We start from the raw sequence: 13,843 nt of genomic DNA on the forward strand, positions 1-13,843 counted from the left end.
CAAATGGAATCTAAGCTGGGCGTCGAAGAATAGGTAGGGTTTAGATCAGGAGAGAGGATGTCTGGGTTGGGTGCAGGAGGGTTGGGTGCACGTCATGAGCAAAAGTTTAGAGTTGGAAGCGTTTAAACCTCCTTGACTTAAGGAAAATCTTATATGAATTTGTGGAGTTGTAAACCAGAGAGAGTTTGGTAGCCAGAGACCTTAGACAGTGAGCCAAGGATCTTGGACTTACCTCCCCTTGTAATAGACTATGAAGTCTCAAGAGCAGAAACATTATTTTTCTATGCAGTGTTCCTGGTATGGGATTGATGCTCAGTGAAAGTTGATGGAAACTGTAACCAATGAGAAATCATGTACTTTTTTGGAGTTAGGGCTATGATTTCAACACAGTAGATTAAGAAGATTAACTGCAGACAAGGTAACAGTAGAATATGATCGAGAGAATTTATATTCCTGTTATTATGCTGTCATCTAGGTGTTAGGTGACAAATACCTGACATTAAGGTGGTGACAGCAGAATGGAAAGAAACATTTAGGTGCATTTTATGAAGGAAGAATTATCAGGATTTTAGTCAAAGGTGATTTTGAAGGTTTAGTGACCAGGAGAATTGTGGTATCATTAACAAAATAAATGGAGAAGATGAGCTCATTTGGGAAGGTGGTGAGTTTAGTTGTAGAATGTGAAGTTTTAAGTCGTGGAGGACATCTAAATTTGTGCAGCAGTCAAGGACAGGAGCTTGGGAGAAAGAGGCAGCCTGGAGATATACATTTGGGATTCATCCTGGTGCACTGTAGATGTTTCAGAAGTGTTTGAGTGTATTATTAAGTGGTGCTTGAAGCTGTGGAACTGATTGCTATCTTTAAAGAGCGAGTGAGGGTAACGGCTCTGCACCAGGGTGCGTGTTAGTATTCATGGGGATTTCCATGAGTTCTTAGTTTATGGTAGTACCTGCATCTAGAGGCTCCTTCAAGGATTCTTGCCCCAAACAACCTGAGGGAATGTCAGTCTACCAGAGATCCATATGATGGTGTGGTATCTGTCTCTCACTGTCTTCACATCAAATACTTTAAAATCATGATGGCAGATTACTGCTGAAATTTATTGACTTGTTACATGCCTGTACAGTCCTGGGCACATACATATAGCAACCTCTTGATCTTCTCAATAACTCTATGAAATAGGTATTATCATCCTCCCTATTTTACAGGTAAGGCACCGAGTTTAAGTTACATTGGTAAGTCACAGGGCAAGGTTTCGAACCCAGGCGGCCTGGCCTTGGAGTCCATGTTCTTCTTAACCACTACACTTGGCTGCCTCTTGAGATGCACACATTTCACTTCAGGAAATGGTCCTACAGATGTCCTCAGAAATTGTTGGGGACTTTCTTCTCATGTCCGGTTAATGCCCCATCCCCTGTTAAATAAAGCTACCTTTTTTTTTCTGTCTTGTTTAATTTTTCTTCATACCTGAAAACACACAGTCATTACTTAATCTTGCTCAGTTTCTCAGTTTACAGTTTTGAGTGGTAAACTCAAAAACATCCTGAGGTGGTTTTTAGTTCTCTGTGTACATCCTTTTTCTGCATCCGTTTCGGGGCTTCATAGGTGTTTCATTCTTTCAAGGGTCTCTTCTCTCCCCAGGTGTAAATGTAACGGACATGCAAGCGAGTGCGTGAAGAATGAATTTGACAAGCTGGTGTGCAATTGCAAACATAATACTTATGGCGTAGACTGTGAGAAGTGCCTTCCTTTCTTCAATGACCGGCCATGGAGGAGGGCGACTGCCGAGGGTGCCAGCGAATGCCTGCGTGAGTGCCCCTTGGTGTTCGTCTGCTAAATTGTCTTGAGGACTTCAGAGGTGGGAGAAGGAACTGGTGACTTCCTTTGATTCCTCCTTGAAAGGAAAAGCCTGAAAGGCAGAGCTTCTTCCCTAATTTGAGAGTGTAGAACAATAACCTGCATGCACGTCAAAGGAAAATCATAGATGCGGGCAATTGGCCATAAACATAAACTGTGCTGGTTTTATGTTTCCTTCATGAACACACATAACAGAATGGGAGCGGCACCCTCAAGGTTTGGCCTTTGCTTAGCTCTAAATACTGGGCCGGGGTTGCCTACTCTAAAATATGGTTTCTCCAGTCTTTTCTTTGTTGCCCTTTAAAATATTCTTCTTGCTTTCAATGCTCATTTATTCAAACAGCCAGGATTGTTGATTGACATTTGTCAGGTGTGATGACTTCTAGACTAAGACTGCTATTCGATGGATTATTTATCAAAATTATTTTTTCTTTATCTCACTAAAGAGCACAATGGGGAGGATTTTCCTGCTTCCATCATGCAGAGGTGGGTGGCTCTGGGAAGAAGAGTAGATCCTAGTATTCTTAGGAAGAGGTAAAATGAAAAAGATTACACATTGTTTATTCCTTCATAATGTCTTGGTTTATTCTCAAGAGGTAGAGAAAGCAATCTCAGGAGAAAAATCATGAAACCGTGTAATCATGATTTGCCAAGGGCTTGAAAGTGAGAAACTTTTAAAGCAGCAACGTTTTCTTATGTCCTTATAAATATTCCTTATCGTATCCTCTTGGTAATAAAGGGAATAAGAAGGAAGACACTCTGAACTTGCAGGAATTATTGGCAGAAACCTTGAAAAAGGACCAATATCCTGACTCATGACTGTTTCCATTAGCTGCCTACAGCAGATTTTCTTATTCACGTTTTCAGATAAATTTTATAGCCTCCTCTAGCATTCCTAAGCACTTGAACTTGTTTAATTCTTTTACTGAACTGTAATATCCAGTGTTGGAAGCTACATGATAAAGGCTGATAAAAGGAAAAATGAAATACTCCTAAGATGTGACATCTAATGAAATGTCCACATGTGTTTGAAAAGTAATCTGCTTAACGATGTCATATTTTGAGTCTATCCAGGAACATTATATGGGAAAAAAACAAGTGTAACATTATATCCAGCCTCTCACTAGCAAGTGAACAGAATACAGTAGCTAACAGACTTTGATAAGGAGCTAAGTCAGTTCGCTTTCCCCTTTGGTCCCTTCAGCACCATGGTGCGTCAAAGAGAGAAGTTTCTGGAGGTGCGACAGTGCTACAGTGTTGTCAGGGTGCTGGAGCTAGGGAAGAGAAGATGACGGTGTCAGGGTGCTGGAGCTAGGGAAGAGAAGATGACGGTGTCAGGGTGCTGGAGCTAGGGAAGAGAAGATGACGGTGTCAGGGTGCTGGAGCTAGGGAAGAGAAGATGACGGCTGCCTTCTCTCTGACCAGCGGATGACGAGGGGGCCACAGCATCTGCCTTTAGCAGTGGGTTAGGACGGCATAGACACGGGGATCGTTCTGCCCCACCATCTCTAAGCACCCGACCATCTAGGTGCTGTGAGCTGGGCTGACTGCGAGATAATCTAGGGAGACTTGAGGGAAGAGAAATAGCTGATGACGAAGGGAATGGGAGCTTTCAAAGTTACTTAACTCTAATTCTTGGTGCCAGCGATTCAAGTTCCTAAAAAGTTTTCAAATACAGTACCATAAGAGAACTGATGGTAAAGGCAGGGAGGAGAAAAAAAAACGTATATTCAAATTTTTTTAAAAACAACAATCTCCTGCTCTATCTGTAATCAGATAAAATTTTATTTTATTTTATTTTTTTTTATTTTTTTTATTTTTTTTTTTTTTATAAGCTGATTTTATGTTACTTTTATAGCTACTTTATTTATTTATTTATTTATTTTTGGCTGTGTTGGGTCTTCGGTTCGTGCGAGGGCTTTTCTCTAGTTGCGGCAAGTGGGGGCCACTCTTCATCGCGGTGTGGGGACCGCTCTTCATCGCGGTGCGCGGGCCTTTCACTATTGCGGCCCCTCCCGTTGCGGGGCACAGGCTCCAGACGCGCAGGCTCAGTAGTTGTGGCTCACGGGCCCAGCTGCTCCGCGGCATGTGGGATCTTCCCAGACCAGGGCTCGAACCCGTGTCCCCTGCATTAGCAGGCAGACTCTCAACCACTGCGCCACCAGGGAAGCCCTAAAATTTTATTTTTATTTAGTGTCTGTACTTGGGGCAGAATCAATAATTTGGAAAAAATCATCTTAGTATAAATATAATAAAGATTTTCAGTGACTACAGATACTCGTTCTGTAGGGAATATAGCTACTTAACAGATGACCCATTTGGCACTATGGCTTCCCAGCAGATGGAGGCATCTGTGGATCTAGATTTCCCTTCTTGTGGATTTACTTTCTTGCGGATCTATAGATTTCCTGCTTCTTTCGAAAGAGGCACTAATTTTTACCCATGTGTCTCAAGATTACTCCCGTCTGGGTATGCAAGTAATCTGGCATTGTAGAAGTTGGTATCTAATGTATTTGAATTGTCTGAGCCCTGAAAAGTTAACATAAATTGAAGCCTGCATATAAATTGGCCCCTTGTGCTTGGACTTGGTATTAGAATGAAGGATAAAGATTCAGAAGAATTGTAATTTGACTTGGCTTTTGTTTGTATGTGAACAACTATGCGGAGATTCCTGAGTACAAGGATTACTTATGTTTTATGATGGTACTATTTTTGATAAGGATGAACATTTCTTAGTAAGCTGTTAACCTGACTGTATGAACCCTTTATAGACAGACATACAGTTTTCGTTTTTGTTTTTGAGTGAACGGTGCACCTGGTGGTCGTTCTTAATCTGCCACCACCTGTCTGTCAGAGATGTGGGGAAATTATGGTTTTGTTTTCTTTGAGTCTTTTAAAATGCTGTTTGTAAAGGAACATGGATCTGACTTAACGTTTTGGCCAACAGCCTGTGACTGCAATGGCCGATCGCAGGAATGCTACTTTGACCCTGAACTATACCGTTCCACGGGCCATGGTGGCCACTGTACCAACTGCCAGGATAACACGGACGGCGCCAACTGTGAGAGGTGCCGGGAGAATTTCTTCCGCCTTGGGAACAGAGAAGCCTGCTCTCCCTGCCACTGTAGTCCTGTTGGTAAGTGACAGGCAGAGTCTGCTTCATTGTGATGGTTGGAAGACAAAATAAGCATTCCCTGTACCCCCAGAAAATAAAGCTTTGTTTCCTAGGGATTCGCACAGCTTAAGTATAGGAGAGTGTACATTGTTATAATTTATTGTTATAATTTACATGTTATATCATGTAAATGATTTAGGATCTGCCTCTGCTCTCTTTAACCAAGTTGGGCCTTCGGATGATTTTCTGGTGTGTATAAAAATGTGGGGTTGGCCTGAGTAATGGTTTTGTAAATAATTAGCAATAAGATCATCAAGACCATTTGAACTTTGACTGTAAAAGGTTAGCTGCTTCGTGAGTTCTTCCTTGTTAATGATTTTGTTTAGTCTAACCTCCTTGGAGGGCTGACCTCTTTCAGCACATTGGTGTGTGTTCAGAGGAGTGCTCTTAGTCTGTTGTACTTTTTCAGGAGTTTGAACTTTATTTTTGTTATTCGTGCCTGTATACACTTAAATTCTAGACACAGGCCATAAGGAGCCTGTGCTTGTCCACAGAGCAGTGACTGGTTCTGTGTACGGTTTACCATTAGGTACAGAGTGATTTGTTAGTGTTTTTCAACAGTTATGAGTAGATTCATCTTCGGGTGTATGTCTGGAAAGTTTAAAAGTCATGGCTTCAAGGGGTATGATTTTGAGAGTGTTCTGATTTAAAATTTGATCTTTATTCTCTTGGTTACCATCTAGATACTGAAAAACAATCTGCATTCTGGTTTTCAGGCATTGTTTTTAGTTACCAACCTTCTTTCATTGAGACATTAATTTTACTTACCTAACTGGTGGTTGACACTGAGCACTTTAAATTTCAGGTTCTCTCAGTACACAGTGTGATAGCTATGGCAGATGTAGCTGTAAGCCTGGAGTGATGGGGGACAAATGTGACCGTTGCCAGCCTGGGTACCATTCTCTTACTGAGGCTGGATGCAGGTAAGATTTTTCAAGGGGGCAGAATCCAAATGTAGCTGATTGTTAATAATAGGTGTTGTAGCTGGTCTGCAGCCATATAAACGTTTTCCCCCCATAATACTTGTAAACCAAGATTTAAGGCTTCTAGCTGTAATGATGATCCAGGATTGTTTTGTACAGAGGTGAAGCAGAGTTTTCAATGTCTAAATGTGATGGTTATCCTTGATTGAAATCAAATCCAAATATAAAGATGACTTTAGGATTCATTTTGCTCTTTTATGTATTCCTTTTTAAAAAATCTGTTAACATATAAAACAAAAGATTGAGTGGAATTTCTTTATCTTTTCTCTTATTTCATTGTTTTCCTCCATTTTCCATCCAATAGGCCATGCTCTTGTAATCCTTCTGGCAGCACAGACGAATGTAATTTTGAAACAGGAAGATGTGTTTGCAAAGACAATGTCGAAGGCTTCAATTGTGAGAGGTAGCTCATTTTTTCTCTAGCCATATTGTATTTTCTCTATTATCATATTTCAAGTACAATGAATACCTGATTGTATCTTAATCTCTTTCAGATGCAAACCTGGATTTTTTAATCTGGAATCATCTAATCCTATGGGTTGCACACCTTGCTTCTGCTTTGGGCATTCTTCTGTCTGTACAAATGCTGTCGGCTACAGTGTTTATTCTATAACCTCTACCTTTCAGATTGGTAAAGTAGACCTTTCCTTTTGTCCTCTAGAATCGTGAGATTAAATTTACAATGTTAAAAAGTCAGTAGCTCTTTGAGGATTTTTTTGACGGTATCAGCACTTTGTTTTTTAATGTATGTGATTTTTGTTTGGCTTTTTAATTTACTGAAAGTATATATAAATGGTTTCAGAATTTACCAAATTAAGTATAAAATGTTATATAAAATAAAGGAAATTATAGCTTGAGGGGTATAGCATATATAGGTACTGTTATAGCCTGCATTTATTAAAAAACTTTCATTGATGACTTGCTATTTATTTTGTGGTATATAGAGGACCTGAATTCAGGACATTTACAAAGTAACGGCACTTGTGTTCCATCCTCTGCTTGCAGATGAGGATGGGTGGCGTGCGGAACAAAGGGATGGCTCTGAAGCATCATTTGAGTGGTCCTCTGAGAGGCAAGATATCGCTGTCATTTCAGATAGCTACTTTCCTAGGTACTTCATTGCCCCCGGTAAGTAAGGCTAGGAAGCGGTCCGGCTTGGCGTGTGCCCCTGTTTATTCGTACTCTCACATTCTTGCTCACCATTGTGTCTGCCTTCCAGCAAAGTTCTTGGGCAAGCAGGTGTTGAGTTATGGTCAGAACTTCTCCTTCTCCTTTCGAGTGGACAGGCGAGACACTCGCCTCTCTGCAGAAGACCTGGTGCTTGAGGGAGCTGGCCTAAGAGTGTCTGTGCCCTTAATCGCTCAGGGCAATTCCTATCCGAGTGAGACCACTGTGAAATATGTCTTCAGGTAAGACAATTTTGTTTGCAAAATCTGACTTGACCAGAATTATAAAAGTGGTTTCTTTGTCAAAGCTCATCAGGCCTCAAGGTGTGTGTCGAAGAAAAACTTCTGGCTTCTCAAGGTGACTTTGTAAAAGGGAACTTTCCCTTTGTTTACGTGTACCTTTTCCAGTTGTACTATCAAATCTACAGACTCTTCTCTGACCTGGTTAGCTTGGCAGAGCAGTGCACTGTTGGTGGAATAAATGAGTAAGAAATGCTTTCTCAGCACCCAGAATTGTCCTTACAGAGGTTAATGTGGCCCTTCCTTTTTCTCTAGGCTCCATGAAGCAACAGATTACCCTTGGAGGCCTGCTCTTACCCCTTTCGAATTTCAGAAACTCCTAAACAATTTGACCTCTATCAAGATCCGTGGGACATATAGTGAGAGAAGTAAGTTATGATATAATTTAAGAGAATCATTTAAGATGATTAGATAAAAGGTTCCATAATCAAAAGTTTATCTCTAAAGTCCTAATACTATAACACTGATCCTAAAGAAGAGGTATAAACTGCCTCATCATACATGAATTATGTATAAAAATAATGCATTTTAAAACTACTTTTAAGGACCTGGAGAAAATCAGCCAAAATTAGTAAATAGTATTGTTTTATAATAAATAAGCCTATTGAGGCTACATTATATCTAATTAGAATCTTCTAAGAATCCCAAATATAATTCTGCTGGCTCACATTGCTTAACCTTTGTTTCTTTTTATTTCTTGCTATGTAACTATCAAGCCCTTTTAACTAAATTGGCTAAATTATGAAAAATTAAAAATTACTGAATGAACATTTGTTATAATTTTAAATTAAAAAAGCTGTTTTTAAGCATTTCTTTAAATTTTTTTCCTATAATTTTTTTTTATTTAATGAGGACCTATTTCTATAGAAAGGTAAAGCTGTCTGGGGGAAGAGGAATCAGAGTGGTGGTGTGGCATTGAAAGTGGCATCAGCAGCTTGGATGTGTTGATTTTTGAGATGCCTGCATGAATATTCAGATGAAAATGTCTTATAAGTAGCTAGAAATATGGATGGGGCTTACGAAGAAGTTGAGACTGGAGGTTAGAATCGAAGGGTTGTCAACGTATGGGTAATCATTTTTAAACTTGGAAATACAACAAAAAAATATAGAAAGAGAAAAGAAGATGCAATCCTGGAAATATAGTTATTTAAGGACCATGACCTGAGACTTGAGAGAAAAAGAATTTTAAGGAAGCGGAACAATTAACAGGTTTAGGAAGATAGTACAGTTGGATTTTGGTATTGGGTAACTGAAGAATCATTGGTGAGGGTTTTGCTTGTTTGTTTAAGAAGTGTTGAAACTGAAGTTAGATTGCAGTGATTTAATTAAGTAAATTAAATCACAAATTAAGTAAATTCAAAGGTGAAGAAGTAAAATACAGATTATTCTTTTAAGAAGTTCGGCTGTGAGGGAAGGAAAAGAGAGGGACTCTAATTTGAGAGTGGGGACAGATTGAAGAAAGAGTACTTTTAGGATGGGGAGGCTTAAGAATGTTTGGAGTTGGAAGCACATTAACAGTGGAGATGTCTCTCATGATCTAATGTTGAAAAAACCCATAAATGTAGTAAAAGTTAACTAAATTCAAGGCAGAAATAGAAGAGCTGTCCTTTAGCCTCAGGTCATCAGTTTCTAAGAATTATATAAACAGCAAGTGATATTTCATAACATGGGGAAATACACTTGAAAGATAAGAGTGCAAGAGACAGGAGTGGAATGGAGATTAAAGGGAAAAATGATACAGTCAAAACCTGCCTCTTCCATAGGATGTTCCTGCTGAGTCTGTCATGTGTAGTGTTAGGTTGGATGAACCATTGGGCTAAGCCAATATAAGGCTTCCTCTATTTTTATTTTCTTCTGGAAATGGGAAAGCATTATGATATACGGCATAACAGCTTTGGAATAATTACATATTTGTCAAAGTAGCCCTGATTATTAGAACTTGTTTACTTATTTTTTCTGTTTTATGCAGGGCAAAAAGTATAATTTGAGTGGTACTTGTCGACAGGTGCTTTCCCTGCTTTCTTATCCTTGAACTCTACGATCAGTGCCTGATTTTGTGGCAAGAGAACAAAAAACACGGCTTAATGGCTGTAGCCTTAAACTCTTATTATTTCCACATTCTTCCTTTTATCTTTTCTTGCCCCAGATTATTGCCCAATGCTTTTCATTTTTACATTGATGATTGGGAGAACTGTAAAATCCAACAAATCTGTGTGTCTGTGTGTCTGTGTGTGTGTGTGTTTAAAAAATGAAGTTTGCTCTACCACCATTCCAGATACTTAGCACCAGGTAGCACATAATTGTCCTAAATGCTATTTTCTAGTTATCTTCTCCAACAGATGAATTAAACTGATGGTTGATTGTCTCTGAAATTTTGGGTGTGGTTACCCTTTAGCATAATTGACTTTGCAAGAAGTTTTGGAATATGAAAGCCAGTTCAGTGATCCTCTTCTCCACATCATACACAGGTGCTGGATATTTGGATGATGTCACCCTGGCAAGCGCTCGTCCTGGGCCTGGGGTCCCTGCAACTTGGGTGGAGTCCTGCACCTGTCCTGTGGGATACGGAGGGCAGTTTTGTGAGATGTGCCTCTCAGGTTACAGAAGAGAAACTCCGGGTCTTGGACCATACAGTCCATGTGTGCTTTGTACCTGCAATGGGCACAGTGAGACCTGTGACCCTGACACAGGTGAGAAGACGACCTTTGGGGGCTGCTAGACCTAAATTCTCTTTAGCAGGTGGTTGGAAATGCTCATTGTCTTATTTGCTTACACACTCGCCTGTTTTCTCACACCTGCTCTCCAAATAGGTGTTTGTAGCTGCAGAGAGAATACAGCCGGGCCCCACTGTGAGAAGTGTAGTGACGGGTACTATGGAGATTCAACCGTGGGCACCTCCTCTGATTGCCAACCCTGTCCGTGTCCTGGGGGCTCCAGTTGTGCTGTTGTCCCTAAGACACAGGAGGTGGTGTGCACCAACTGTCCTACTGGCACCACTGGTAAGTCGGCTCTATCCATAGAAACACCTTGGGAAGAAGGACTTTGGAGGTTTTCAGATTTTCTTGTTTGGTTCCATGATTAGTTTTCCTAGTAGGCAAAAGTTGTGTAGGAAACAGGTTTATTATGGATTTGTAAAATGCATATCAGATACTAATAATAGCTAACATATTTACGGCCAGGTGCTTTTCTAAGCACTTTAACATGTACTGCCTCATTAATCCTCACAACCCTCTGAGATAGCTTCTTGCATGATCCTCAGGTTACAGCTAAGAAAACTGAGGCACAGAGACATTAAGTTACATGTCCAAGGCTACATGGCTAGTCATTGGAGCAGCTGGAATTTCAACCCAGGCATTCTGGCTCCAAAGCTGATGATCACTACAATATACTCTCCCTTATAAGACGCGAATCAAAACTTGATTTTTAGTTTGTGAGGCTGCCCTGGGATCCTTGATGTAAAGTGGTAATTTTAAAATTCTTTCAATTCTTTATCTAAATAGTCCTTTCAGTGTATCAGGGCCCATCGCATTTAGTTGGGGAAAAAAATATTTGTAGAGCTTTGGATAAGACTTCTGTTCCCATTCTCTGAGTTTCTTCCTTTTTGATAAGAACATAAAACTAGATCTTTCCTAGCTACTCAAGGAGCTGCCTGTGCTGATTGACAGAGGAGACGGGGGCTCACTGTTGACCGTTCCCCTTTCTTCCACTGACTTTAGCCTCCACGTAACAGAGAGGTTCTGACCAGGCTTCTGATACAGCCTTTGACTCCATTACAAGCTCTTTGTTCAAAAGATATTGCTAGAGAGCATGAACATAAGTAAAAAACCAAAACACTGAGCTCATAATCTGTATCTCTCATGTCTCATCAAAATATTCTTTAATCATTGGGAAACATTAAAACACTCCACCTTCCTTCCACTTCTCCCCTGACCGCACATCGAGCACAAGGGCAGTGCCACACAGGGAGAGCCAATCATTTGCTTAAGGTAGTTGAAAAAATAAGGAGTAGAAGTTAGTGTAGAATTTCATATTTTTGACTCTTTTCTCCTTTTTTTTTAAGAAAACAGTGGCCCAACAGAGTCTCTTAGAGATAGACTTCTCCAGCCTCATTCCCCACCACCCACCACTGCACTTGTACCCTCTGCTCCAGCCCTCCTGGGCTCAGGTGTGCCCGACTCTGGCCTGCCGCGTGCTGTTCTCTTTCTTTAGAGTGCTTACCCGACTCTCTCACTTTTCTTAGCCAACTCCTGTCTGTTCTGTGGGTTGAGTTGAAACGTCACTTCCCCAGGATGGTTTTCCTCAATGAACCCTCCCTGCTGTACCCAGGTTCTTAGGACCCTTTACTCTGCTGCCACAGAGTATATAGTAAGTATCCCTCGTGCAGTATCTACTCTCAGAAGTACTTAATAGAGCATTTTGATAAGAGATCCCTCTACTGATTCTGTTGTTTCACTGGACAGTAAACTAAACAGTTAGGCATTGTGGAGTCGTTCTCATATCTATACTAAATAGTACAAATGGTGAAGTAAAATTATTCGGGATGCTTATAGAGAGATGGAGTATCATATAGGAGATTTTAGAAAATGTTATACACATATTAGTCACTAATCAGTTGTTTCTCACAGAACATTTGTGAAATATACAGTTGACCCTTGAACAACACAGGTTTGAACTGAATGGGTCCACTTGTATGAGATTTTTTCAATAGTAAATACTATAGTACTACAATCCACAGTTGGTTGAATCCATGGATGTGGAATTGTGAATTCAGAGGAGCCGCAGAAGGTGGGGGCTGGCTGACTATAAGTTGTATAAGGATTTCTGACAGTGCTGAGGGATCAGTCCACCCCCGCATTGTTCCAGGGTCAGCTGTATTTGTTTTGTTAGTTATCACCTGGATTGAAGGAAATGATCTATAGCAGTTCTTGAGGATGTTAATTAGGATGTAGAAGTCTGCATGAAAACAGCACAGACCCTGTGAAAAATAATGCCATCAGTCCTTTTTTTTTTTTTTTTGGCTGTGTTGGGTCTTCGCTGCGTGCAGGCTTTCTCTAGTAGTGGTGCGCGGGCTTCTCACTGCGGTGGCTTCCCTTGTTGCGGAGCATGGGCTCTAGGTGCGCGGGCTTCAGTAGTTGCAGCATGCGGGCTCTAAGGGCGCGTGGGCTTCAGTAGTTGTGGCTCGCGGGCTCTAGAGCGCAGGCTCAGTAGTTGTGGCGCACGGGCTTAGTTGCTCCGCAACATGTGGGATCTTCCCAGACCAGGGATCGAACCCGTGTCACCTGCATTGGCAGGTGGATTCTTAACCACTGAGCCACCAGGGAAGTCCAATGTCATCACTCTTTATTTTCCTATATCCTGCTTTACTTCTTTTCATAGCACTTTTTAGCCACTTGATATTCTTATGTGTATTCATTTGTTGATTGCCTATCTTCCCCCTCCACCCCCAGTTTAAGCTCCTTGAGAGCAGGAACCTTTGTCTGTTTAATTCACTTCTGTGTCCCTAACACCCAGAATAGTGTTTGGCACATGTGTTTGTTGAATGAATGCAAGTATTTATTGAATAAATGAATAGAGGTTGCAGATACAAAGTAAGATGTTCCTCATTTAGAAAATTGTTGAAGAATATGAATAACTGCTGATAGTCACTGAGATCTTCACGTGTGAGATGCTTCTGCATTTATTTGTAAATAAACAATCTTTTAAACAATCTTTTCAGGTAAATTAAAAACTGTAATCATTTTTTCAACAAAATTTTTTGAGTGCGTGGCTTTGGAACATGAAGATGAATAAAGGAGGGTCCCTAATCTTCAGGGTCTAAAAGTGTGGGGCAAAGCACAGATCATTTTAATACAGTGTGGTTAGTTCAGATAAAGGAACACACACAAGAGTGCTAAAGGAGAAGAAAGGAAGACACCACTCCCAGTGTGGGAGGGATAATAAGGAAAACCAAGACTAAGAGAAGTCTATAACTTGCCCGAAGTCATATAAGTAGTACAGCCTGGACTTGAACCTACATCCTAGACTCTGAGACAGAGGGGTAGACTAGCTGTAGCTGTGGAAGATATTTTGCCATGAGAGCTTTTCATGGGCTATCATGTAGCTCTGTTTTAAGTTTTCTAGCAGATTTTTTAATTGAGTTTTATTCAGAACAGGTTTTAAGACATTTTAAATATGGATCGTATCTAGACTAGCTAAATTACCTGATGAAAAAGCAGAACTGAAATGGTGTCTTAATCCTAATCTGGAGAAAGGATCTTGGGTGCGGGTCTGGAAACTATTGAATATTTGCCTTAGAGGCAAGAAGGGCCCCTAGCTTCCTGTCCTCTCTTAACATCCTATCTCTTCGTGTCCTGCCCCTCCCC

General features: G+C 40.6%; 1 protein-coding gene across 1 annotated transcript in view; it reads left to right on the forward strand.

Annotated features, from left to right (window-relative positions):
• LAMC1 (laminin subunit gamma 1) overlaps window positions 1-13,843 on the forward strand; it is a 126,165-nt gene that overhangs the window by 82,474 nt on the left and 29,848 nt on the right. Inside the window, exons 4-13 of the mRNA XM_057543444.1 lie at window positions 1,642-1,808; window positions 4,805-4,993; window positions 5,838-5,955; window positions 6,320-6,418; window positions 6,510-6,646; window positions 7,021-7,143; window positions 7,235-7,424; window positions 7,737-7,849; window positions 9,950-10,171; window positions 10,292-10,480. Of these exons, the coding sequence (XP_057399427.1) occupies window positions 1,642-1,808; window positions 4,805-4,993; window positions 5,838-5,955; window positions 6,320-6,418; window positions 6,510-6,646; window positions 7,021-7,143; window positions 7,235-7,424; window positions 7,737-7,849; window positions 9,950-10,171; window positions 10,292-10,480 (1,547 nt within the window). The remainder of the gene's footprint in view (window positions 1-1,641; window positions 1,809-4,804; window positions 4,994-5,837; window positions 5,956-6,319; window positions 6,419-6,509; window positions 6,647-7,020; window positions 7,144-7,234; window positions 7,425-7,736; window positions 7,850-9,949; window positions 10,172-10,291; window positions 10,481-13,843) is intronic.

Source organism: Balaenoptera acutorostrata, chromosome 1, assembly GCF_949987535.1.
Source record: "Balaenoptera acutorostrata chromosome 1, mBalAcu1.1, whole genome shotgun sequence".
In the NCBI taxonomy this organism is placed as follows: domain Eukaryota; kingdom Metazoa; phylum Chordata; class Mammalia; order Artiodactyla; family Balaenopteridae; genus Balaenoptera; species Balaenoptera acutorostrata.